Source organism: Lepisosteus oculatus, chromosome 7, assembly GCF_040954835.1.
Source record: "Lepisosteus oculatus isolate fLepOcu1 chromosome 7, fLepOcu1.hap2, whole genome shotgun sequence".
NCBI lineage: Eukaryota > Metazoa > Chordata > Actinopteri > Semionotiformes > Lepisosteidae > Lepisosteus > Lepisosteus oculatus.
In genome coordinates this window covers 435,219-459,132 of record NC_090702.1, presented here as the reverse complement: position 1 = coordinate 459,132, position 23,914 = coordinate 435,219, and the positions used below count along the sequence as shown (strand labels likewise).

Sequence of the window (23,914 nt, the reverse complement as noted above, 5' to 3'; positions counted from 1 at the left end):
AAGCCAGATTATAAGATGACTGGGAAGTATCGGGTGTGCTGGCTCTCTCTGTCTCTCTGATCCTCCTTTCCAGGTGAATTTCCTGTACACAGACACTCCAGCCCGATCCGACAGGATCCGGCCTGTCCACAGACACCTAAACACGACCTGGAAAGGAAACCTCAACGCCAGGAGGTGCTCTCATCACATTATCTACCTTGCTAAGCTTATCAAATCGAAACAACAAGTTTGAGATGTTCAGAAAAGCTCTACCATAAGGTCCCTCATCATGTTGAATCTTAAATTAGTGTAAAAATCACAACCTGTAAAACAGGATAATTATTTACTGTGACTCGTTAAGAAATAAATATATAAACATTAAGGTTTCTCCACTACTTGTTCAATTGATTAAATCTATATTTTAAATATGGTAATATGTAAATAAATGTAATAATTCCTTCCAAAACAAAAACCAACAACCGCCCTTGATAAAGATGAAGAAAAGGCGTGTTCTCTATAATAAACAGTACAGATGAGCTCTATTTTATGCCCACAAGAATGTGAAAACTACAGGGTTTTATTCAATACGATTATTTCAAATCAAATGATTTTAAATGAGCAATATGATTTTTTTTTCCAACAAAAAACCTAGGTATTAAAATTTCTGGTAAAAAAACACACCAGCTCCTTATCTGTACTGCTTATCTTATACAGCATTACGTGCTCATATTTATGAAGGGTGCAAAGAACACCTGAGCCCACTGCACCGCGGATCTCCCCATGCTCTGGCAGTAAACTGTCTGATTTCCGAGAAATCACCCCCGCCATGCACACACCCACCCACTGTGGCTATAAACAGCTCAGACAGCCCTGCTCTTGCTACACCAGCAGCCCTGAGCAGACAGCAGACAGCAGACAGCAGCCCTGAGCAGACAGCAGACAGCAGACAGCAGCCCTGAGCAGACAGCAGACAGCAGACAGCAGCCCTGAGCAGACAGCAGACAGCAGACAGCAGCCCTGAGCAGACAGCAGAGAGCATGGCCAGCGGCAGCCTGCAGCAAGCGGACGAGGGTGAGCACTGGGAACGGCAGCGGTCTCTCTTCAGGGTGATTCGTGTCAGCGTGCAGCACACACTACAGAAAGGAGGCGCAGTCTGGCGGATGAAGGTGATCGGAGGCCCCCCATCCCATTACCTGAAAAAAGCGAGAGGCAATACTGTAATAGTTCAGGGACGCGTCCGGAGAAAGAGCTGCTACCGCCGGTTCAAGCGGAATGTCAGGCGACACTCGCAGGGAACACACACACACACTCACTCACACACACACTCCAACAGCCTCTAATGCAAGTACAGCAGTGCAACCAACCAATCAGATTCACGGCCAACCCGCGAGCTGGCAACACAAATCGCGCGCACGCTTGCTTTGAAACCGACGACACAGCAGCAGCAGCAGGATCAGCACCGCGGAGACCAGAGAGCTCCCTGTCCGAGCGCCTCATTTCAAGAGCAGCGGGACACCCCCCACGCGTGCAAGTCCCTGCAGTCAACAGACTCAAATCAGTCGACAAACCGCATCGACGAGCGGATGTTTTTCTATATGGGCTTTCAAGACGGGATCAAACTCGCTGATAACTTCGGGGACACCCGTGAAGTTCCCGTTGTCGGGGCGCCCCTACAAGGCAGCTCTCGCTCCGACTTCACCACTGCAACCAGCCGGATCAAGACGTCAGTCCAACACTCATACTCACTGTCAAACTGTCCTGTGAGCTCTGACTCGATTAGACCATCAGCACAGCGCACAACGAATCCAACCCCAGGCTTCCCACGGCTCTCCGACACGTCGTGTTTTTCCCAGTCGCTAGAGCCTGCGGTCCGTCAGGGCTGTTCATCACCGTCCCCAAATAATTCACATGCGAAACAAAACACTACCTTTCGAGGTGGGGTACAGCAGCCATCCTCTTGACACACTCGCCATTCCGGAGTTCTCTCTTGAAGAGGGTTTTAGAGAAATACTCTAATTAGTGTTGATGTCGTCTTTCCGGTGCCGCAACATCCGCGTCTTGGTTTTGACACGATGACTGGCCCAGTTTAGCCCAGTGTGGCCGCCTCTGTCCACCGACTTCACCGCAGCAGGCTGGGGCCGAGCCGTAGGAAGCGGGAGCCGCTCTTGAGGCGTCTGACTCGTGTTCCTGTGTCTCCGTCTCGGGAGCTGCCCGTCCTCATGAGCGGCGTGGCTGTAGACCGGGCCCAGGCCAGAGCTTCTGTAGCTGTAGCCGACTCTTCAGCTGCTGCACCGTGAGCCGTGAACTCCGGACCGGGGTCCGGCTCAGCAAACGTGAAATAACCGGTCAGTCTGGGGATCTTTTTCAGTAGATCCGGCTCACACTGCTCTTTTAAAAATGCCTCACTCTCTAGTGAGCTCCACACTTTAGGGCCACCCTAGGGGGAAAGATAATAATAATAATAATAATAATAATAATAATAATAATAATAATTGCTTACACTTATATAGCGCTTTTCTGGACACTCCACTCAAAGCGCTTTACAGGTAATGGGGTCTCCCCTCCACCCCCATACTTTCCCCCTACTTACTTGCTAGAGTCCGGTATTCGCATACAAGCTTTGTAACCCAGAGGTCGCATTCGTGTAGAGAGGCGATTCAAAAAGGCAGAAATCCAGAAGACCACAGCGCGTCCAAACCAGAGACGAAAGCCGTAAGCCGTAGTCAAAGAAAGGGAAAAGAGTCCGAAAGGCCAGAAAGATCAACCGTGCCGCAGGGCAGAGAGAAAAGTCCAGTCCGGGGAAGTTTGTGCTCAGCCAGTGTCCTAAAATAGAGAGGTGCTGGTGGACTGGTGGACTGGTGGACCAGGTGAGCAGTGCGGTGAGGTGCGGCAGGTCCTCGCCTTGTTGAAGGGACAGAGTGAGATGCCGGAGATGTAACCCCAAGAGCTTCAGCGTGTCACAGGTCAGACGTGGCTGATCTGGGAGCAGTTCCCTGGGGTAGCCTGCTGACTGCACTGGCCTTACTGGTGACGTAGTAAATGTTCCTGATCCCAGACGCGACAGCCCTGACGATCGTTGAGAGGCTGGGCGACATGTTGCCTCTCGAGGAGCTCTGGAGAGGACAGGAGGAGACCGCCAGGTGGCTCCACATCGCGTACCTGTCTCTCCACGACTTCCCCGACGTGGAGGCCGAGCTGAGACAGAACGCAGTTTCCTGCCGGCAGCAGCAGAGCCTTGCTTCCAACTTGATTAGCAAGGTAAGTGGACAGGAGTAAAGTGAGAGTCCCGACTCTCCATTTGTAAACGGAGGTTTGTTTGGATGTAAGATACTGTGCATGGATCAAACACTGCCGTTGACTGCCTTATCGAAGAGGAGACGTCCTGTGTCTGTGTGCATCGATACAGCAGAGGGCAGCTCACCAGTGGCGCGACCCTTCGCATTGACCAGATCTGTAATACAATTTCTTTCTGTAATCAAAGTGTAATAAAACAGACGGATGTTCAAATGAAGTGACAGAGCCAATCCCTAATACATGTTTTAGTGACCCCTAGTGGCAAGTCTGTGGTCACTGCACCCTTTAGCTCCATTGCGTGTACAGTATGACAACAAATCAGATTCAATTAAATCAATTCAGTATTCTATCAGAAGGATTTGTAGCCCAAGCCTTTTATAATGCCGAACTCTTTATTCCTCTTTTAGTTTAAAGCAACAGGTTATCAGATTTTGGAGGATTTAATTCCACAAGTGAGAGACGCCGTTGAGCTCCAGGATGCTGAACTGGCTCTGGACACCATTGAAATGGCAAAGAACTGGACAGCAGAAATGAAAGAAGAAGCTACAAACACCAGAGACAGGTTGGTTCTCAATTATGTGATGAACTGCTTATTTATGAAAATCCTGAAATGATTTACTTTGAAAACCTTGACATTTTGTACAAACTGTTTATAAACCACCTTAGGTGCTTTATACCTTTTCAACATACATCTTTGCTGCACAAAATTAAAAGCCGAGGCCTGTGCAGGGCTGAGACAGGATAGGACACTTCAGAGCACAGCCTGGGTCTCTACTCTGTCAGTGGTTTGACGGATCTGCAACAAAAACATTCTGCAAACATAAAGGTTCCCAGTGGTCTCCCTTCTTTGGACACACCCTCTCTCTCCTCACACCTGAAGACACTGGACAGTCTCTCTCTCTCTCCTGCTCTTTAAATCCCTGCTACTGTCCTCTCTTCTTCTCACACCTGAAGAAGACACTTTACAGACTTTGCCAGATTTTATTAACCTTCCAAATCATTTTAAATAGCAAACAATTAAATGAATTTTATGATGAACGCTGTGTGATCAGTGGAGTCCCACAAGGGACTGTACTAGGACCACAGCTGGTCAGCGTGTGTCTCAGTGAAATGTGACAGAAAGCAGGCAGGTTGGTCCTCTAGATGCAGCAGGAGAGCAGCTGTGTTGTGTGCAGGTGAAGGAAGCTATTCTGCATTCAGGGTTCCTTTCATTTGCTTTAAATTTGAAAGAATCAGAAGGTTTATAATAGAATCTCTGAAGAACCTTTACTTTTCTCTGTTTCTGTGTTCAGTACCTGTTGTTATTTCCCCTCACACAATGATGTCATTTATTGTCTTTGTTTGTTTAGAACAAATTCACTTTACATACTGTTGTATCCTCACATGAAGCAAAGAATGACACGGAGGTGGCTGTGGAACGATGAACTATATATATTCAAGTAAAGTTTGGTCGTACAGGTCATTACCCTACCGATCCGACATCTCTCTCTCGCGCCAGCTCCCCTCAGCTGTCCTCCAGCTCCCCAGTTCTTCCTGGTTTTCTCCCTCGCCTTCTGGCGCACAAAACTAGAACAGCCGGGTGACTCCTACAACTTCGGGAAATGGGGTAGGGCCACCTGATGGACTATTACTTGTAATTCCAAATAATACTTATACATTGATATATATATATATCACTTTACTACACATACTTACCATGGCAAATGGTCAGGTGTTGTCATTTTGAGCAGTCCATGAGCTGAATTGTAGTGACTCGTGTTGGCCACTGTTTTGATTGAAGGTTAACACACAAAGACAGGGGTAAACTGGTGGGTTATACTGCCCCCTAAGGGCTGGGAGGCTCAACGCCTCTGGGGAATTTCACTCCCACAGTGATCATAATGTATAGATCTTCATTACTTTACTGTTCTTTTCATTTAGATATCAAAAGATTATCATGGACGTCAATAAAAACATCAGTACAGCGAAAAAGAAGAAGCAGGAGGTGATCTCTGAGAAACAAAGCCTGGAGCAGAAAGCCAAAATGGCCACAGAGCAGAAAAAACTGATAGAAGAGAAAAAGGGGAAATACGAAGAGGAAAGAAAGAAGGTCGAAGAGGAACTGGCTTCTTCCAAAAAGAAAGCTAAAACACTGGAAGAAAAACACATCAAGGATGATATTGATGATGATTCACGTGACCCGCTGACAGAGCTTCTGTGTCCAGAACCAAAAACAAGACGACAGAAGAGGAAAGGAGGAGGGGGCGTATTGGGGTTTCTTGGAGTCACTAAAATTGTGGAAATCATGTGTGACACAGAGGGTAAAGAAAGGGAACAGGACAGGAAAGACCGAGAAGAAGTGAGGGAGCAGATCACAAAGCAGAGAGAAGAGATGCTCAAGCTGTCCTCTTCAGAGACCAGTGCAGCAGAGGAGATGATTGAAAAGCAGGCAATACTGGAGAAGCTGAAAAACGCACAAGGTAAAATCCAGGACTCAGTCCTGATTGAAAGAATTAGTGTTCAAGGCTGCCAGGTGACTCTCCCTGTGTCAGTGCAGTCTGAGCTTGGGGCTCTGTGTCTGTGCAGTCTGGGCTCTGGGCTCTGTGTCTTTGCAGTCTGGGCTCAGGCCACTGTGTCTGTACAGTCTGGGCTCAGGTCTCTGTGTCTGTGCAGTATGAGCTCTGGGCTCTGTGTCTGTACAGTCTGGCTCTGGGCTCTGTGTCTGTGCAGTATGAGCTCTGGGCTCTGTGTCTGTGCAGTATGAGCTCTGGGCTCTGTGTCTGTGCAGTATGAGCTCAAGCCTCTGTGTCTGTACAGTCTGGGCTCTGTCTGTGCAGTCTGACCTCAAGCCTCTGTGTCTGTGCAGTCTGGGCTCTGTGTCTGTGCAGTCTGGGGTCTGTGTCTGTACAGTCTGACCTCAAGCCTCTGTGTCTGTGCAGTCTGGGGTCTGTGTCTGTACAGTCTGACCTCAAGCCTCTGTGTCCGTGCAGTCTGGGCTCTGTGTCTGTGCAGTCTGGGGTCTGTGTCTGTGCAGTCTGACCTCAAGCCTCTGTGTCTGTGCAGTCTGACCTCAAGCCTCTGTGTCTGTGCAGTCTGGGCTCTGTGTCTGTGCAGTCCTGCCCGCTGGCTCTGAGGGACCTGCCTCTCCTGTATGTCTCTCTCACACACGAACAGTGAGGGCAGGCGCCTCTCTGCACTTCCTCTGGGACACCCCTTTGCTTGGACAGCACCTAGGAGGCTGTTTCCTTGCCCAGTGCTCCAGCAGCCCTGTTCCTTGTGTCTGTGCTTTCAGACATGATGGGGGATGAGAGTTCTCTCCTCACTGTGGTCCAGCATCTGGCTCAAGTTGATGCACAGCTTCAACGCTGCATTGATTTCTGGGAGAAGATGGATTCCGTTCTCAGCCTGCTTTCACAAAAGACGGAGAAAGGCAATCCGTATCTGAAGAAAGTGGAGGATGAGCGATACAGGGTCAAATATCTGAAGACTCTTGATGGCTCTGAAAAAGTAGGTGTATACTTTTTTCATGATTCGTGCTCTGAGTAGGTCAAGATCTGTTTAAGTCTCTTCTAGAAAAATCAGGTTGGGTCTTTATTCCTCAGGGGCTGTGGACATGTAAATTGTACAGTGTTACAGACGCTAATACTTCCAATACAGGACAGTGCTGTAGAACCCCAGAGTGACCTGCTTTTACTCCTTCTGCCCCTTCTGCAGCTGGGTTAGATCCTAATCAGTGGAGAGAGAGGAGCCATGCAGAGTGTATTAAAGGTCTCATGCATGTTTAATGAGCAGGATGTGAACCCCAATGTTCTAGCTGAAGTCCACTGTGGTCTCTGTACAGTCCCCCCTCACCCTCTCTCTCTCTCTCTCTCCTCCCCCTGACCAGTCCGGTCCCCCCTCTCTCTCTCCTCCCCCTGACCAGTCCGGTCCCCCCTCACCCCCTGTCTCTCTCTTCTCCCCCTGACCAGTCCGGTGCCCCCTCTCTCTCTCTCCCCTCGCCCTGCCCTGTGTGCAGGGGGCTGGTGTCTCCACCAGTGACTATGGCAGATGTGTGTTCAGCAGGGAAGAGCTGAGAGTGGTGATTCATGAGGTTCATGAGAGAGGGAAAGGGCTGCTGGTTCCCCTGACAGGTCTGTGTTTTGTGTTCCAGTTCTGGAAGGCATTTGGAGCCCTGTGTGGGAGATATGTGCAGATCACCAGCGGGGTTGAGGGGAAGAATCTCTATGCGTTCCTGGACGGCAGAGCAGACATCATGACGAAGGAAGAGAGAAAGAAAACCATCGAGACTCTGGCAGAGCAGTTAGGAGGCACAGCGGCCCCAGCAATCCAGAGCCAGTGAGCCTCCTGGCTCGGCTCCAGTCAAGATCTCTGTGTCTGCAGACAGTCAGCTTGTCTCATGGGTGTCTGGGCAGCCCTCTGTCAGAGCTGCTGCTCATCAATCCAGTGATACACAGCCCACTGTCAGAGCTACTGCTCATCGATCCAGTGATACTCACCCCACAGGCTACTGCTTATTGATCCAGTAAGACACCTCTCACAGACTATTGGTTATTGATCCAGTAACACATACACCACACTGCTGTTATTGATCCAGTAAGACACCTCCCACAGGCTACGGCTTACTGCTGCAGCATTGCTTTATGAAAATGAAGTTTCTGCGAGCGGTAATGCCCGCTGTTTCAGTATTAGCACCACACTGTGCTTCACTCTGCCTCACCTTGTGTAATAAACCCTGAGCAGCTCGAACTTGCTGTCTGAGTTTCCTGTGTTATTCTCAAGCCCCCGTCTCTCCCAGTCCTTCAGCACAGTCTGCCAGGGCAGCGGGGTCAAGCCGAGCCTCTCTGAACCCGAGCCCGCGGGCGGCTGGCTCTCCTGAGCGCTGAACTGAGCTAGACAGACGAGCCTCACAGCGAGAGGAAGGGTGTATGTTAATTGAATATTCTGCACTTACCGTTCTGTGAGGGGATGAGGTCAGTGATGTGACCACACATCCGGTACTTCAGATGGTCTTTCCCCAGTACAGAATGTAGGATGAAGGATTTTATCGGCTCTAGATTCTGATTTGCTGTACAAGCAGTGGGAGGTGTTGTACCTTTTTTCGCCACTAGCGGGGTGACTTGGTATTCCAAGGCCTCCCTGGTGGTCTAGGGGTCCGGGTTCGATTCCCAGTAAGGGAAGTGTGTACCCACATCATCTCTTTATTGCCAGCAGCCATATCACCTGCAGCTCCCAGCTAGCAGCCCACTGGATCCCAGCAGTGTGACCCTGGACAGTACTGGGAGGGGAGACTCCTGGGAGAGGTGTTGGTGGGGCCAGCAGGGGGCGCTCTCACCCAGCTCACAGCCCCACTGGAGCCCAGCAGTGTGAGCCTGGCCAGTACTGGGAGGGGAGACTCCTGGGAGAGGTGTTAGTGGGGCCAGCAGGGGGCGCTCTCACCCAGCTCACAGCCCCACTGGAGCCCAGCAGTGTGGGCCTGGCCAGTACCTGGAGGGGAGACTCCTGGGAGAGGTGTTAGTGGGGCCAGCAGGGGGCGCTCTCACCCAGCTCACAGCCCCACTGGAGCCCAGCAGTGTGAGCCTGGCCAGTACCTGGAGGGGAGACTGCTGGGAGAGCTGAGGCTGCTGCTGGGAGAGGTGTTAGTGGGGCCAGCAGGGGGCGCTCACCCTGAGGTCTGTGTGGGTCCTAATGCTCCAGTACAGTGATGAAGACACTGTACTGTAAACAGTCACCATCCTTCAGATGAGACGTAAAACCGAGGTCCTGACTCTCTGTGGTCATGAACAATCCCAGGGTGCCTCTCGAGAAGAGTAGGGGTGTTACCCCAGTGTCCTGGCCAAACTCCCCCCTGGCCTTTACCCCTCATGGCCTCCTAATAGCCCCCCTCTCTGAACTGGCTCCATCCCTCTGCTCTCCTCCCAATGAGAGCTGTTGTGTGTGAGAGGACTGGAGCATCATCCAGGTGGGGGTGCAGGGGATCCCCATGACCGGTAAAGAGCTCGGAGTGGAGAGTCCAGAAATATATACTTATATTTAATTAGATATATTTATATATACAAATATATACACTAATAATAATAATAATATTATGAAGGTCTCAATAATAATTTAATATTATTATTATTAAGTTTGGGTCCTATTATTTTTAAACTTTAACAGTGTGGTTGTATTAGAATAATCTATTCTCTAAATCCTCTTTGAACGTTTGTCACAATCAGAACTGACTGTTTCATCTCTGTCGTTGTAAATAGCTCTTTAATTTAGACCAAACAAGTGACCCATACTGGCATTCTCTTGACTATCCTGTTACTGGAGTTTTTAGTTTGTTAACGGTTATGCATTAAGAAAGCAGTAAGAGCCAGTCAGACCTGTCATTGAGGCCTGTGCCAGAAGAGGTTTATTCTTTAAATATTCATAAGACTTCCCTACACCTACCCACCTCTGCTCCCAGTTCTTATATCCTGTCAAAAGGGTCCCATGATTTCTAACTGTGCCATCTGACTGCCATGTGGCATCATGGGATCTGTAGTTTTTCATGATTTCTTATTGTACTCTGTCCAACTGCTGTGTGGAATCGTGGGATTTGTAGTTTTCTCCACCCCTATTCTCCTCAAGTTGTCTATCGACCTTCTATGACCTCTCCACTGAGCTTCCTGCAATGAACACGAAAAAGATTTCAATTTAAAATTGAATTTTAATACATTACCTAATCAAACTGTAATTCTTGCCGATTGTAAATTCTCTTATTCTGCTGCGTGATTTCAAAGTGCCCAGTGGTGAAGCTTGTCTGCCCTGTGTCGGCCTGCGTTTGTATTTAAGAAAAAAAATGAGATCATTCCACCGTGGTCCAGCTGAGAAGTCAAGTTAGTGCAACATGAATTCGTCTGGATGATTTCTCTTCTAATAATATTGTTACAATGGCACAGGATGTTAAGTAAATGTTTGAACTGTACTGAGCACGAGGGAGAGAGACACGCATCTAAACAGATGAGTTTTGGGGACACCCCCCCCCCATCCCCCCGATATGCCCTCGCCTCCCCAGTGCCGTGCTCTCCGTTGACACACACGTCCGGTCAGATTCAATGTTCCCAATTCAGGACAGGAGGAATACCCTACAGCCGGACACGCCCCTGTGGTTGAAAACAATCCAGCGTCCCAGAGATTTCAATCCAGGTGGCAGAACTCCGGAGGAGCGGGGAGCAAGCGATCGCTGGCAAGACCTTGTGATAAAAGCCCTGTCCCGCTCTGCCTCTCTCTCGCGATCCAGCTGGGACTCCTCTCACATTCCGCTCCACGTTTTCCAAGCAGCTCCTGAACTCTGTCCAAAACTCCCACTTCCTGAAGCTCTGGGCTGCTCCAGGAAGTTACACACAGGCACATATTTTCTTTCAAACCGCCCCCCCAGTCGCTCTCCGGCTCTGGGCAGTAAAATGGCAGAAGCTAATGTCTCAGTGGCTCAGGACCAGTTCAGCTGCTCCGTGTGTCTGGATACTCTGAAGGATCCAGTGTCTCTTCCCTGTGGACACAGTTACTGTATGGGCTGTATTAAGAGTCACTGGGATCAGGACGATCGGACTGGAGTCTACAGCTGCCCCCAGTGCAGACAGACCTTCAGCCCAAGGCCTGTTCTGGGCAGAAACACCCTGCTGGCTGAAGTGGTGGAGAAACTGAGGAAGAGAGGCTCCAGTACTCCTCTTCCTCCTCCTGCTCACAGTCCTGCTGGCCCCGGAGATGTGCTGTGTGATTTCTGCTCCAGGAGGAAGATGAGAGCTGTGAAGTCCTGTCTGGTGTGTCTGGCCTCTTACTGTCAGACTCACCTCCAGCCTCACTATGAAGCTCCTGCCTTCAAGAAGCACAGACTGACCTCTGTCAGCAGACACCTGCAGGAGATCTGTCCAGATCATCAGAAACTGCGAGAGGTTTACTGCCGGACGGACCAGACCTGCGTCTGTCTGCTGTGCTCAGACAAAGACCACAGAAGCCACGACACTGTGTCCACTGAGACTGAAAGAGCTGAGAAACAGGTGAGGACTTGAGGCGTTTGTTAGAACAAGGTGTTCAGTAGGATCCATTTGTTTTCCAGCCTTGTGGAAACCTGCTGCTTTTTACATTGTGCCTTAAGGCACTGGATCGTTACTGTAGATTCCTTCTCCTTTCTCTAACCTCTAAAATTAAATTTTCCTTTAAAATTAATTGGGGAAAACTGAAGTGTGACACTTTGTGAGAGGCTCAGTTGTAGACATTTAGGCAAAAGGCACCCAGATTTGTTCAGCAGCCTGCAGAAAGGCAGTCCTGGGATGCAGAAGCCGAAATGATGTCTGTAGCATTCCCAGAATTGGGAAGGCTTTCGGATTGAGAAGATAAAAGCTCCAGCTGCTGTGTTTCGCGTGAGAATTGATTTTCCCGTAGAAATCAGTTCTTTGTGTTTTCTTTCTTGAAGCCCTCCTCCTTCACACCTGAGACCCTTTTCTCTCTCGGGGAAACCAGCATGGCGTCTGGTCTGTCTTCTCTCCTCTCACACCGTCTCTCCAGCCAGTTCCCGATTCTCCATCTCCCTCAGCTCCTCACTGGATCCCTGTCTCTCTTTCCGCCCGGCTCCGGCAGGCTCGTTATCTCTCTTCATTAAAGAGGTGCCGTCTTCAGAGCTCTCTCTCTCCGGGGCGATCAGGCGTAACAGAATGACACCCTGACGAAGCAGTGGGGTCACACGGAGCAGCGCCTCTGTGTGCGGCTCGTTGTCAGAGCCTCCACGCTCGGCTGCACTGCGTTTGTGCACCTGATTCACAACCCTGGAGCACAAGACCCAGGCACACGAGTGGAAACTTGAACTAAGAGCAGGAGGCACTTCTTTACACAGAGGGGGGTGGGGGTGTGAAACGAGCTGCCCGGCCATGTTGCCTGAAGCCGATACCCTGGCTTCTCTCCAGACACAGCTGGGTGAGCTCCTCCAATCAGGACAGGAGGCTCTTCTGTACACAGAGGGTGGCGGGGGTGTGGAACAGGCTGCCCAGCCCTGTGGTTGAGGCTGATACCCTGGCTTCTCTCCAGACACAGCTGGGTGAGCTCCTCCAGTCAGGACAGGAGGCTCTACTGTACACAGAGGGGGGTGGGGGTGTGGAACAAGCCCAGCCATGTTGTTTTTCAAGAAGAGGCTGGATGAGAAATTCAGATCAATTAGCTGCTAAAGCCAGACGGGTAGTCTGCCTGTCTGCCTAAACAGCCTCCACTCCTTTGTCCCCTCGGTAATGTTCTTGCGTAGATCTGACATGTGTAAGTTGTACAGGGAGAACCCACAGCAGATACATCCTGAGTGTCTGTTTCTCCACAGAAGCAGCTGGGGGCGACACAGAGACAAACCCAGCAGAGACTCGAGGAGAGAGAGAAGGAGCTGCAGGAGCTGAGACAGGCTGTGGAGTCACTCAGAGTGGGTATTGACCAGAGGAGTGGACACACTGACACACATTCCCACAGCTGGACACTGGACACACCAGTACACTGAGGAAACACCACACAGTAGAATGTAGTTCAAGCAGGGAGCTGCGTCAGCATGCGCAGGCTGCAAAGGAACAAGTAAGAGGTTTATTCCCTGCGGAAAAGAGAGGAAAGGAAACAGGTTTCGGCTGTGGAGTCTTCTTCAGGTGTGAAGAAGCAGTAGAATGAGGTTTGAGTGTCTCCTCACTCAGAATCACAGAGGGGGGCGGGCTGGCACGATGAATTACAAAGAAGAGAACCAGTTATTTATTGTTATTGATCGCAAAGCCGTTTGTATACCAACAGCAGGTACAGCAGCGATCAGGCTTGACTGAGACGTCCCCCGACGCAGTACTGACCTGACCCAGAGGACTGACCCAACAAACTGACCCGTCCCGTCTGAGCCTCTGCGAATCTAGAGACGCTGCTGTCAGGACCTCGAATCAGGCACTTTGTCTCAGCGTGTCAGTGCCTTGGTACCGATGGCCCATGTCCTCCCTCAGAGCTCGGGGCGGAGGGCAGTGGAGGACAGCGAGCGGGTCTTTAACGAGCTGGTCCGCTCGGTCCTGAGGCTCGGCTCCCAGGTGAAGGAGCAGATCGAGGCCGGCGAGAGGGAGGCGGTGGGTCAGACCGAGCGCCACATCGAGGAGCTGGAGCAGGAGATCGCCGAGCTGAGGAGGAGAGACGCTGAGCTGAGCCAGCTCTCACACACAGAGGATCACATCCATTTCCTCCAGGTAACAGCACTGCTCTGGGACTCTCTGCAGTCCAGAAGGGAGTCTCTCACACAGAGCTCTCCAATGGAGCTGCTCCTGGCTTCTCCCCAGGAATGTGTGCTGGAGCCCAGTGTGTTTGACTGGAAACTCCTCTCTCTCCTCCCTGCTGCAGACGTTCCAGGCCCTCTCCTCTCTCTGGCCTGGAGTCTCCAGGAAGGCGCCCGTGAGCGCGGAGAGCACGTTTGGGGCGGTCCGACGCCTGGTTTCGGAGCTGAAGGAGCTCACCGAGGACCTCTGCAGGCAGAGCCTCGTCAGGATCGCAGACGCAGGTGGGCGGAGGGCCTCTCCCCTCGCAGCGGCCGCTGGGTGCCAGCCTGGAGCCTCTGGTGCCTTAATGGGGTTCATAACGAACGTTCAGGAGTCGAGTTCAACCAGCCCCAGCTGTCAGTAATCTGCAATCACTCCTGATTTTTCCTCACCTGGAACACTGTACTTCCTGTACGTGATCCCTCCTCTCCCTCACACACGTCTCCTGCCCCTCTGCTCCTCTGCAGCTGCCCCTGGGTCTCCCCTCCCTCCACAGGGGGTCCCAGCCTGCTCCCCTCTGGCCAGGAGGTCAGCTCTCAGCCAGGCTGCGGCAGACAGACTTACTCTGACTGAAACACTCGATAATCCTGTCGAGACGCTGAGTTCTGGGTCAGACTCAGCTACCCTGGCCTGCAGGAGCACAGGCTGTACAAGACAGACCCTCACCCACCCTTCCTCACCGCCCAGCTCTGGGCCCAGCAGTGCCACACTCCCCCACCAGGGGGCAGCATTTCTCTCTGTGTCCCGAGTCCACCCTCTAATGAGATCCCTTTCCTCTCTCTCTCTCTCCCGGTGAAGTTAAGATCCCCCAGCCGAAGCCTCCAGCGCCCCCGGGGAGAGAGGAGTTCCTGAAGCGTGAGTCCTGCTTCACAGAGCAGCACCGTTAGAGACGCACAGCACACCAAGAGCACCGTTAGAGACGCACAGCACACCGAGAGCACACTGACAGCACCGTTAGAGACACAGCACGCCGAGAGCACACTGACAGCACCGTTAGAGACACAGCACACCGAGAGCACACTGACAGCACCGTTAGAGACGCACAGCACACCGAGAGCACCGTTAGAGACGCACAGCACACCGAGAGCACACTGACAGCACCGTGAGAGACACACAGCACACCGAGAGCACACTGACAGCACCGTGAGAGACACACAGCACACCGAGAGCACACTGACAGGACCGTTAGAGACACAGCACACCGAGAGCACAGTGACAGCACAGTTAGAGACACACAGCACACCGAGAGCACGCTGACAGCACAGTTAGAGACACACAGCACACCGAGAGCACAGTGACAGCACCGTGAGACACACAGCACGCCGAGAGCACACTGACAGCACAGTTAGAGACACACAGCACACCGAGAGCACGCTGACAGCACAGTTAGAGACACACAGCACACCGAGAGCACAGTGACAGCACCGTGAGACACACAGCACGCCGAGAGCACACTGACAGCACAGTTAGAGACACACAGCACACCGAGAGCACGCTGACAGCACAGTTAGAGACACACAGCACACCGAGAGCACACTGACAGCACCGTTAGAGACACACAGCACACCGAGAGCACCGTTAGAGACGCACAGCACAGGGTGGCACTGTTTCAACCCCAAGTGTCTAGGGGTAAAGGGGTATAACATTTAGGATAATTTTTGGATGCAGGTGTGCTCTGGTGAGAGACTAGGAGGCATGAGAATGAGGGTTGGTGCAGAAGTGATGGTTTTAAGGTGAATGAGTGACTGGTAACTAATAAGACACAATAACCCACAGGGAGAGGGATAGAGTGGTGCCACAGAAAAGAAAATCACACACAAAATGGAGCTGGCCAGGACAGTGAGGGAAAGCTGACCTGACTACAGAAGAAAACCTGAAACACTCGGTCTTCAGCGTCTTCACCACCCTAGCTCACCTCCACTGATCCCCCAAAACCACACAAGACAAACGGCACTCACCCCTACTGAACTGGTGTGACCAACACAAGAATCAACTACGTGTGTGTGGAATGTACCCAACAGCCTGAACTCACCCTCTACACAGAAGGGTACAGCAGAACACAGACGCTGATACAACACAACTGGGCAAGGGAATTGCTAAATAAGGATAAACAAACAAAAGGACAAAGAGACTAACAGAAATTAACAAAACAACAAAACCACAGCTATACAAAAACACACACAAACCAACAGCAAAGCGAAGCCGAGCAGAACCAAAGTCAAACAAAAGGGCTCTTCCTTCTGAAAGCCTCCATGTTATATAGTGAATAAGATGTACTCTGATTGGCTGAGAAGCTGATTGAAGATGATGTCACACAGAAACAACAGTGTGATGGTGGGCCAATGGGGGAGGGAGAACAATCAAAGTCAGCAGTGTGGAACATCACAACAAACACACACAGACCACACACTGGGACGAAACAGGCACAGTTAGAGGAGCTTGGGTGGACAGTTACTTTCAGACCACATGATGATAAAAAAACACCTGAATGGGCTGTGTGTTCCTGTGTGTTTGTGTTGGGGTGGACTTATGTTTGTCTCTGTCTGTTCCATCAATCAGAAACCCCAGTGTGTATCTTACTGGGTTGTGGGGGCGGGACTCTAGTGGACATCTGCTCAGGGATTGGTCTGTTCTGCCTGTCTGTCCTCTGACTGTCCTCTTCTCTCCAATCAGAAACCCCAGTGTGTATCTTACTGGGCTGTGGGGGCGGGACCCTAGTGGACATCTGCTCAGGGATTGGTCTGCTCTGCCTGTCTGTCCTCTGACTGTCCTCTTCTCTCCAATCAGATGCCTGTCAGCTCACACTGGACCCCAACACAGCGCATAGACACCTCTGTCTGTCTGAGGGGAACAGGAGGGTGACCTGGAGCAGGGAGCCCCAGCAGTACCCCGATCACCCCGAGAGATTCGACCACTGGCAGCAGGTGCTGTGCAGAGAGGGGCTGTCCGGGACTCGCTGTTACTGGGAGGTGGAGTGGAGTGGGGGGTGTGTGGCTATCGGAGTCATGTACAGGGGAATCAGCAGGAAGGGACGGAATGTTCCCAGCCATCTCGGACACAACGACCAGTCCTGGAGTCTGTGCTGCTCCGGGTCCAGCTGCTCCTTCTGGCACAATAAGGAGAAAACTGCAGTAGCTGCCCCTCCCTCCTCCAGGATAGGGGTGTATGTGGATCACAGGGCCGGAACTCTGTCGTTTTATAGCGTCTCCACGGCCCTGAGCTTTTATCAACGACTGTGGTCCCTGTACAGCGCCCCTGAAACCATGTCCCTCCTCCACAGAGTCCAGACCACGTTCTCGGAGCCCCTGTATGCTGGCTTCATGGTGGGGTCAGACTGTTCCCTCTCCCTGCCACAGCTGGGGTAGAGGTGGGCGCCTCTGTCGTGTGCGAACACCAGGCCGCTGAGCTCTCCGGACTCCGGAACCAGGGGACACGACAGCTCTTTCCTTCACAGGCAGCTCGCGGCCCGACGTTGTCTTCCGTTGAAACCAATGGAATTCTTTTCGTCCTTTTTGACCACTTCAGAAAGCATTTCTTTGGCCGTGAAACCAGTCTGCAAAGGTTTTATTGTTAATAATGACCCTGGTGCTTGTGGGAGAGGGATCTGACTGGTTCGGCAGAGCTCAGTCCAGTCTAGTCCAGTCCAGTTGGACCTGGAGATCTGACTGGGTCAGCAGAGCTCATAGTAGACACAGACTGCTAAGACCTGTCTGAACCAAGCTGAGCTACTTCAGGAGCTCCAGTGGAAAGTAGTTTATGTGCTAAACTGGAGGGAACTTAAAGACCAAATATAAATACATTCAAATAAATGCAGATACTCTCCTTTAAGGTAGTAATAGAATAATATTAATCACATATAACACACATAGCTAATCAGAATGGTTCCACTGACTCAGGAAAATGGTCCTGTGAAGCGTTTCTCAACCTGCCTTGTGTCTATGGCTTGGCATGGCCCTGGACTGGAAGACGCTGTTGAAAATGGATGAATGATGAGCGCTACCGTGGAATCGATAATGAATCGTGAATGAATACTGGGGTCAGCAGGAGGTCTCCTCCTCCTCGTCTCCCTGCGGTCCTGCTGCTGGCTGACACTGCCCTGACACACAGACTGCAGCCCCGGGGTGACTCGTCCTGGCGGGACGAGTCCGAGAAAATGACCAGTCTCACACCAGCAGCCTGTGATGCAACTTCAGCTTTATTTAGCGACAGGCGAGGAAGGAATACAGCACAGGTACCTCGAAGACAACGGGTCTCGGACAGCAGGGACACTGGACACCACCAGGAGAGAGAGAGCAAGGGCACAGCAGTGGAGTCCGCCTCTCAGCTCCCCAGCTGCTGGGCTCTTGCACTGCACGGGCCTGATGGGGCAGGAAAGCTGGCTCTATATTCGACCTGTGGGCTTAATTCGATTTCAGCGCCACACCGGTCTGAGCTCTGCCAGCGTGAAATCTATCAGCCTCCTGAGAGCAACGGGGGGCGGGGGGGGGGGCTTGGGATCCGGCTCCCTCTGGTGGAGGAAGGGAAGATGGCGCTTTGCTGGGCATGCTGTGTTCCTGATTAATTTCTGGGGCACTCAGGATGGAATAGTTTGACCCCCACATTATAGATCTTTTGGAGTGTGTTCTCCAGCTCACCCACAGTGATAACTTTGGTTTCATTTTCGTCATTGGTTGCAATGGCTGCCCAGGACCTCAGCCTATTCTCATTGAGCTGACAGCAGGCAGCTGCCCAGATGTGGCTGGGCACAGTGACCCGGTCGTTGCCCACTTTTTGGTTGCCAGGGACGGCGCCAACAAGGGCGTAAGTTACTGTGCACTCCTGACTCTTGTCTCTCATGGTTTGGGTCTCGTAGTTGTTCCACGTGCCCTGGTTCAGCTGATTGAACTGAGGCACGATATTGGTGAGGGTGAAGGTGGCAGTCTTGGAATCGACATCATCGTGGTGCAGACATGGGTTCAGATGCCCTCGGTCATATCTGCTGCTGTTTGTTGTGTAATCCTCAGAAACTGCTTGGCTCTCTTTCAGCTTCTTTCTATCAATACTGGTCAGTATTTCATCTTGCATGTCTTTTAAACTCTTCTCGTTCTCCGCCAACTGTAAAATGAATAAAAAAGCAGTTTGTTTAGTTGAATGGATGAAATGATGTGTCCTGGGCACAGTCAGGAGACTGTATAATACCGTTGTTGCGAAACAGATTCGTACCTGGGGCTCTATAAACCAGTCTGCTCTCTCACACACTCCAGCCTTTGGCCTGTAGAGATACGCAGAGTAAACCGGAATCCTTCTCTGTCGGTCGTACAGCGTGGCAAAGTGGTATCTGTTATTGTACCGCTGGCAGATGCGGGCTGCCTGGTGAGGCATGCCAACACGGGCCTCCTGACCCTTGAAGAAGAACTGCGAGCAGGGCGTGTTCTTGAAGGTGTGTTTCAGAACCTCAGCCTGCGCCAGGAGAAGGAGGCACAGGCCAGCCTGCAGAGGTGGGAGCAGCAGCATGGCTGATGAGTGACGTTTTCACTGGAGGAGAGAGGACAGAGCGGGAATTCAGTCCAGAGCAGACAGGGGGCGATGTACAACGTAATCACATTCTGTATTCTGTCACCCAGCTGTAGCGCAGCGTCAGTGTCCATTCTGTCACTCAGCTGTAGTGCAGTGTCAGTGTCCATTCTGTCACACACCTGTAGTGCAGTGTCAGTGTCCATTCTGTCACTCAGCTGTAGTGCAGTGTCAGTGTCCATTCTGTCACACACCTGTAGTGCTAGTGTCAGTGTCCATTCTGTCACTCAGCTGTAGTGCAGCTTCAGTGTCCATTCTGTCACCCAGCTGTAGTGCATTGTCAGTGTCCATTCTGTCACTCAGCTGTAGTGCAGTGTCAGTGTCCATTCTGTCACTCAGCTGTAATGCAGTGTCAGTGTCCATGATGTCACCCAGATGTAGTGCATTGTCAGTGTCCATTCCATCACCCAGCTGTAGTGCAGTGTCAGTGTCCATTCTGTCACACACCTGTAGTGCAGTGTCAGTGTCCAATCCATCACCCAGCTGTAGTGCAGTGCCAGTGTCCATTCTGTCACACAGCTGTAGTGCAGTGTCAGTGTTCATTCTGTCACTCAACTGTAGTGCAGTGTCAGTGTCCATTCTGTCACTCAGCTGTAGTGCAGTGTCAGTGCTCATTCTGTCCCACACCTGTAGTGCAGTGTCAGTGTCCATTCTGTCACTCAGCTGTAGTGCAATAATAATAATAATAATAATAATAATAATAAAAAACTTTATTTTATATAGCGCCTTTAAAGGTGGCTTCTCAAAGCACTTAATGTTAGTGTTCATTCTGTCACATACCTGTAGTGCAGTCAGTGTCAATTCTGTCACTCAGTTGTAGTGCAGTGTTAGTGTTTATTCTGTCACACACCTGTAATGTAGTGTCAGTGTCCATTCTGTAAAACAGCTGTAGTGCAGTGTCAGTGTCCATTTTGTCACTCAGCTGTAGTGCAGTGTCAGTGTTCATTCTGTCGCTCAGCTGTAGTGCAGTGTCAGTGTTCATTCTGTCACTCAGCTGTAGTGCTAGTGTCAGTGTCCATTCTGTCACACACCTGTAGTGCAGTGTCAGTGTCCATTCTGTCACTCAGCTGTAGTGCAGTGTCAGTGTTCATTCTGTCGCTCAGCTGTAGTGCAGTGTGAGTGTCCATTCTGTCACACACCTGTAGTGCAGTGTCAGTGTCCATTTTGTCACTCAGCTGTAGTGCAGTGTCAGTGTCCATTCTGTCGCTCAGCTGTAGTGCAGTGTCAGTGTCAGTGTCCATTCTGTCCCACACCTGTAGTGCAGTGTCAGTGTCCATTCTGTCGCTCAGCTGTAGTGCAGTGTCAGTGTCCATTCTGTCGCTCAGCTGTAGTGCAGTGTCAGTGTTCATTCTGTCGCTCAGCTGTAGTGCAGTGTCAGTGTTCATTCTGTCGCTCAGCTGTAGTGCAGTGTCAGTGTCCATTCTGTCACCCAGCTGTAGTGCAGTGTCAGTGTCCATTCTGTCACACACCTGTAGTGCAGTGTCAGTGTCCATTCTGTCGCTCAGCTGTAGTGCTAGTGTCAGTGTCCATTCTGTCACCCAGCTGTAGTGCAGTGTCAGTGTCCATTCTGTCGCTCAGCTGTAGTGCAGTGTCAGTGTCAGTGTCCATTCTGTCCCACACCTGTAGTGCAGTGTCAGTGTCCATTCTGTCGCTCAGCTGTAGTGCAGTGTCAGTGTCCATGATGTCGCTCAGCTGTAGTGCAGTGTCAGTGTTCATTCTGTCGCTCAGCTGTAGTGCAGTGTCAGTGTCAGTGTCCATTCTGTCACTCAGCCATAGTGCTGTGTTTTTCAGAGCTGTAGTTTATAGTTATAGTGTTACCACTTAATAATACTGGGCTCTGTGTGAAATAATTGCTGGTATATGTCAGTATGGCTACAAATCTTTGTAACTATTAAACAATAAGAACTGAAAAATGAAAACACCTGTAATTAGTTTGCTTCTCCTGAGGTTAGTAAGAGAAGGAGTAACCAGTTTCAAACAACAAGACCTGAAACTGAAACAAACCAAACTGCTATGGAATACACTGAGACTACAGAGAATAAGAAGGTGTAAAAACTTTAGCCGCTTGGCTGTTCTCACCCAACACTTCATTGTTTTGTGTGCTGATCTTATTCAATTCTAAATCTGCACAAGACTGTCTCCTGCTCTTCTGAAGACTGTCCCACCAGTACATACAGCAGGATGTCCATGTTACGATCGACTGCTCCCCTGCCTGGCCCTTCTCAGACTTGTTCACCTCGGGCCTCATCAGAGACCTGCACAGGGTTCGTAAACCTCATCGGAAGAGTCCAGTGTCTCACTCTCACTGCTGGAGTGACTCTCTCTCTCTCTCTCGGCTGTGGTGCTGGTGGTGTGCTCTGTGCAGCACGCGGACACTCGCAGAGACGGGACGCTCCCTACCTGCAGCTCCTCCGGGATCCGTCTGAGTCTCCTCTTCCCAGCAGGGATGTGTCTGTTAGCAGGGGCTCAACAGAGGCTGTTAAATAGCCCCCCGGCAGGAAACCCCCACCTCAGCACTGGCCACTGACCTGGGCTTCTGCCCTCTTGCTTCTTGTGACATTAAAGTGGTTTAATGGGTTACTTCGTCTTACTTAATCTTGTGACATGTCTGCTGACATTTAGTGGGTTAATGGTTGCAAGAACAACAGAGAACGGTCGCTGTACAGACACATCCTGCAAGGGATGGAGCACGAGGTTTCCTGAGGGGGTTCTGAGCTCCGCAGGAACTCTGGACCAAGAGCACTCGGCGCTTCGGTCTTTACATGGAGGGGGGCGGGGGTGTGGAACAATCTGCCCAGCCCTGTTGTTGAAGCCAATGCCCTGGTGTCTCTCCAGACACAGCTGGATGAGCTCCTCCAGTCAGGACAGGAGGCACTACTGTACACAGAGAGTGCTGGGGGTATGGAACAAGCAGCCCAGTCCTGTTGTTGAAGCCGATATTCTGGCTTCTCTCCAGACACAGCTGGATGAGCTCCTCCAGTCAGGACAGGAGGCACTACTGTACACAGAGAGTGCTGGGGGTGTGGAACAAGCTGCCCAGCCCTGTTGTTGAAGCTGATACCCTGTTTTCTGACGGCATGAGGGAGGACACAGCACCGCTGAGGAACATCGGCACAGCTGCAGGGTCTTCGTCTGAAGGGCTGGGAGGACAGGAGGGACAGTCTCAGGAGGGGGACAGACAAGGGGCTCCTCGTCACTTTCTAAGCTACCTCTCTGAGATGACTTCCAGGCGACCTCTTTGAATGAAGCTTAGTGTGTTTGTGGTTGGAAAGTACTGAGCACCAGCGCACTCCTCTTACTCGCTTACAGGCAGCTGGAAAGACACACTGATGCCTGGTCTTAATATAGCACACGTGTGAAGAGAACAAGACAAACCTGTGTTTACTTCTGCTACTGCAGAGGTGCAAACTAGTATCCCTTTGCTAATGCATGGATACATGTTCATGACGTCACAGCTGCATCACACACCCAGGTGCCCAGCGGTGTGAAACAGCTGGTCTGACTCTGGCCTGGGGTCCTACTCCTCACCAGGCTTGAGGGAGTTTGAAACAGACTCGTGCTGCTGCACGTGACTCCTCAGGAGGAGCAGAGAGACGAGGATCATAAGGAATAGCCACTGGGCTGAAAGAGGAATGTGGCTGTCTGAGTCAGTGCTGTCTGGAAATGTCCATTTTCCTCTCAGTGAAGCTCTTCTCAGGCCCAGACTCCTTGTGTCTCTGCATCTGCTCTCTCACAGACGAGGGCTGTGTCTCTGAGCTGCCAGGAAGCTCAGAGCTCAGAGCTCAGGTCTCCAGTGCACGAGGTCACTGTGGCCACTTGAGAAACGTGGGTTTAGCACACAGAGCTGAGGTGCTGCGATAAGGGTTTGTACACATGTTGCCTCTTCTGTTTCTAACACTTCCTCTCACACTGAGACCTCTGAGGCCGCAGTGGTATTCCAGCGATGCGATCTCATTCCTCCTTCAGTGGGGAGACAGACTGTCCGCTCTGAGGCACACAGACCCTTCCTCTGAAAAGGAACTGGAACTCTAGTGCCATATGTAACCAGTGCATGTACTGGTACAGTGGAATTCATACTTACAGAAAGTCTCTTGGAAAAAAAACCACAAGTGCAGACAGTGCATTTAGACAATGCACAAGCAGACAGCAGACAACATGCAAGACAACAAGTAAAGAGCTCGAATGGAATCAATGCAGACGTGTACACCATCACTGCGGAATGAAAGAAATCACACTCCACTGAGGGAGACGGTGTCGGTGTGGCCCGTGGAGCATGACCAAGTGTGCTCGCCAGTCGCACCGCCTGTGGGTGGAAGCTGTTGTGGAATGTGGGGGTAAGAGCCCGTGTCTGTGTCTCTGGCCTGAGGGCCCCGGGGGGGTGCCTGTCCCCTGTGATGGCCGGAATTCTACCACCGTCCCCGCAGAGCTGCTCTTTTGGACAGCTTGTCCCCTGCTGACGAAGACCTCTGAGGCTGAGACAGTGCCGGGCCTCAGGAGACCTCAGGCCCCAGAGCTCGGGATCGGCTGGCAGCTGGACATGTGTCTGGGAAAGTCTCTCCTGGCTGACCTGCGGCAGGACCCCCCCCCGGAGCGACCGGGCCACACCAGGACACCCCTCCCTCCACTCCTCACCCACTCTGGCCCCTGCCCAGCTGGGCGGGGGCTCTTGTCCGGCTGTGGGCCTGCGGCGGGTGTGCGGCGCGTGTCTCGGTCTGAGTTCCCATCAGACCAGAGAAGAGCTGTCTCCCTGCCTCTCAGCAGGGCTGGAGCTGACCGCCGGTGGGTGTATCAGAGAGCTCCAGGCATGTCTGACCTCAGGGACACCTGGAACTTGTCCA

At 51.5% G+C, this 23,914-nt stretch overlaps 3 protein-coding genes across 3 annotated transcripts; 2 read left to right on the top strand and 1 right to left on the bottom strand.

Annotated features, from left to right (window-relative positions):
* The first annotated feature begins 870 nt into the window (after window positions 1-870).
* LOC138240712 (golgin subfamily A member 6-like protein 26) lies at window positions 871-7,998 on the top strand. Its single transcript, XM_069191899.1, has 6 exons — window positions 871-1,050; window positions 3,035-3,237; window positions 3,681-3,835; window positions 5,194-5,732; window positions 6,545-6,759; window positions 7,403-7,998. The coding sequence occupies exons 1-6, from the start codon at window positions 1,017-1,019 to the stop codon at window positions 7,589-7,591; spliced, it is 1,335 nt and encodes a 444-aa protein (XP_069048000.1). The 5' UTR covers window positions 871-1,016; the 3' UTR covers window positions 7,592-7,998.
* Window positions 7,999-8,659: 661 nt separating this feature from the next.
* On the top strand, window positions 8,660-18,654 carry LOC102697304 (tripartite motif-containing protein 16-like). Its single transcript, XM_069191820.1, has 6 exons — window positions 8,660-11,273; window positions 12,578-12,673; window positions 13,224-13,457; window positions 13,609-13,765; window positions 14,322-14,378; window positions 16,311-18,654. Exons 1-6 carry the CDS (start codon window positions 10,332-10,334, stop codon window positions 16,886-16,888), a joined length of 2,064 nt encoding a protein of 687 aa, XP_069047921.1. The 5' UTR covers window positions 8,660-10,331; the 3' UTR covers window positions 16,889-18,654.
* LOC107078107 (endonuclease domain-containing 1 protein-like) lies at window positions 17,701-21,572 on the bottom strand. The gene is made up of 3 exons (XM_069191926.1): window positions 21,477-21,572; window positions 18,726-19,037; window positions 17,701-18,617 (listed from the first exon to the last, which is right to left on the bottom strand). The coding sequence occupies exons 2-3, from the start codon at window positions 19,014-19,016 to the stop codon at window positions 18,081-18,083; spliced, it is 828 nt and encodes a 275-aa protein (XP_069048027.1). The 5' UTR covers window positions 19,017-19,037; window positions 21,477-21,572; the 3' UTR covers window positions 17,701-18,080.
* Window positions 21,573-23,914: the final 2,342 nt, after the last annotated feature.

Excerpts from the sequence above, each read along its gene's own strand:
- LOC107078107 (XM_069191926.1), bottom strand. The coding sequence starts at position 19,016 with ATGCTGCTGCTCCCACCTCTGCAGGCTGGCCTGTGCCTCCTTCTCCTG. Across the intron at positions 18,618-18,725 it reads ACTGGTTTATAGAGCCCCAG|TTGGCGGAGAACGAGAAGAG; the intron begins GTACGAATCTGT and ends TTCATTTTACAG.
- LOC102697304 (XM_069191820.1), top strand. The coding sequence starts at position 10,332 with ATGTTCCCAATTCAGGACAGGAGGAATACCCTACAGCCGGACACGCCC. Across the intron at positions 11,274-12,577 it reads CTGAAAGAGCTGAGAAACAG|AAGCAGCTGGGGGCGACACA; the intron begins GTGAGGACTTGA and ends GTTTCTCCACAG. Across the intron at positions 13,766-14,321 it reads CGTCAGGATCGCAGACGCAG|TTAAGATCCCCCAGCCGAAG; the intron begins GTGGGCGGAGGG and ends CTCCCGGTGAAG.
- LOC138240712 (XM_069191899.1), top strand. The coding sequence starts at position 1,017 with ATGGCCAGCGGCAGCCTGCAGCAAGCGGACGAGG. Across the intron at positions 1,051-3,034 it reads CCTGCAGCAAGCGGACGAGG|ACGCGACAGCCCTGACGATC; the intron begins GTGAGCACTGGG and ends TCCTGATCCCAG. Across the intron at positions 6,760-7,402 it reads CTCTTGATGGCTCTGAAAAA|TTCTGGAAGGCATTTGGAGC; the intron begins GTAGGTGTATAC and ends TTTGTGTTCCAG.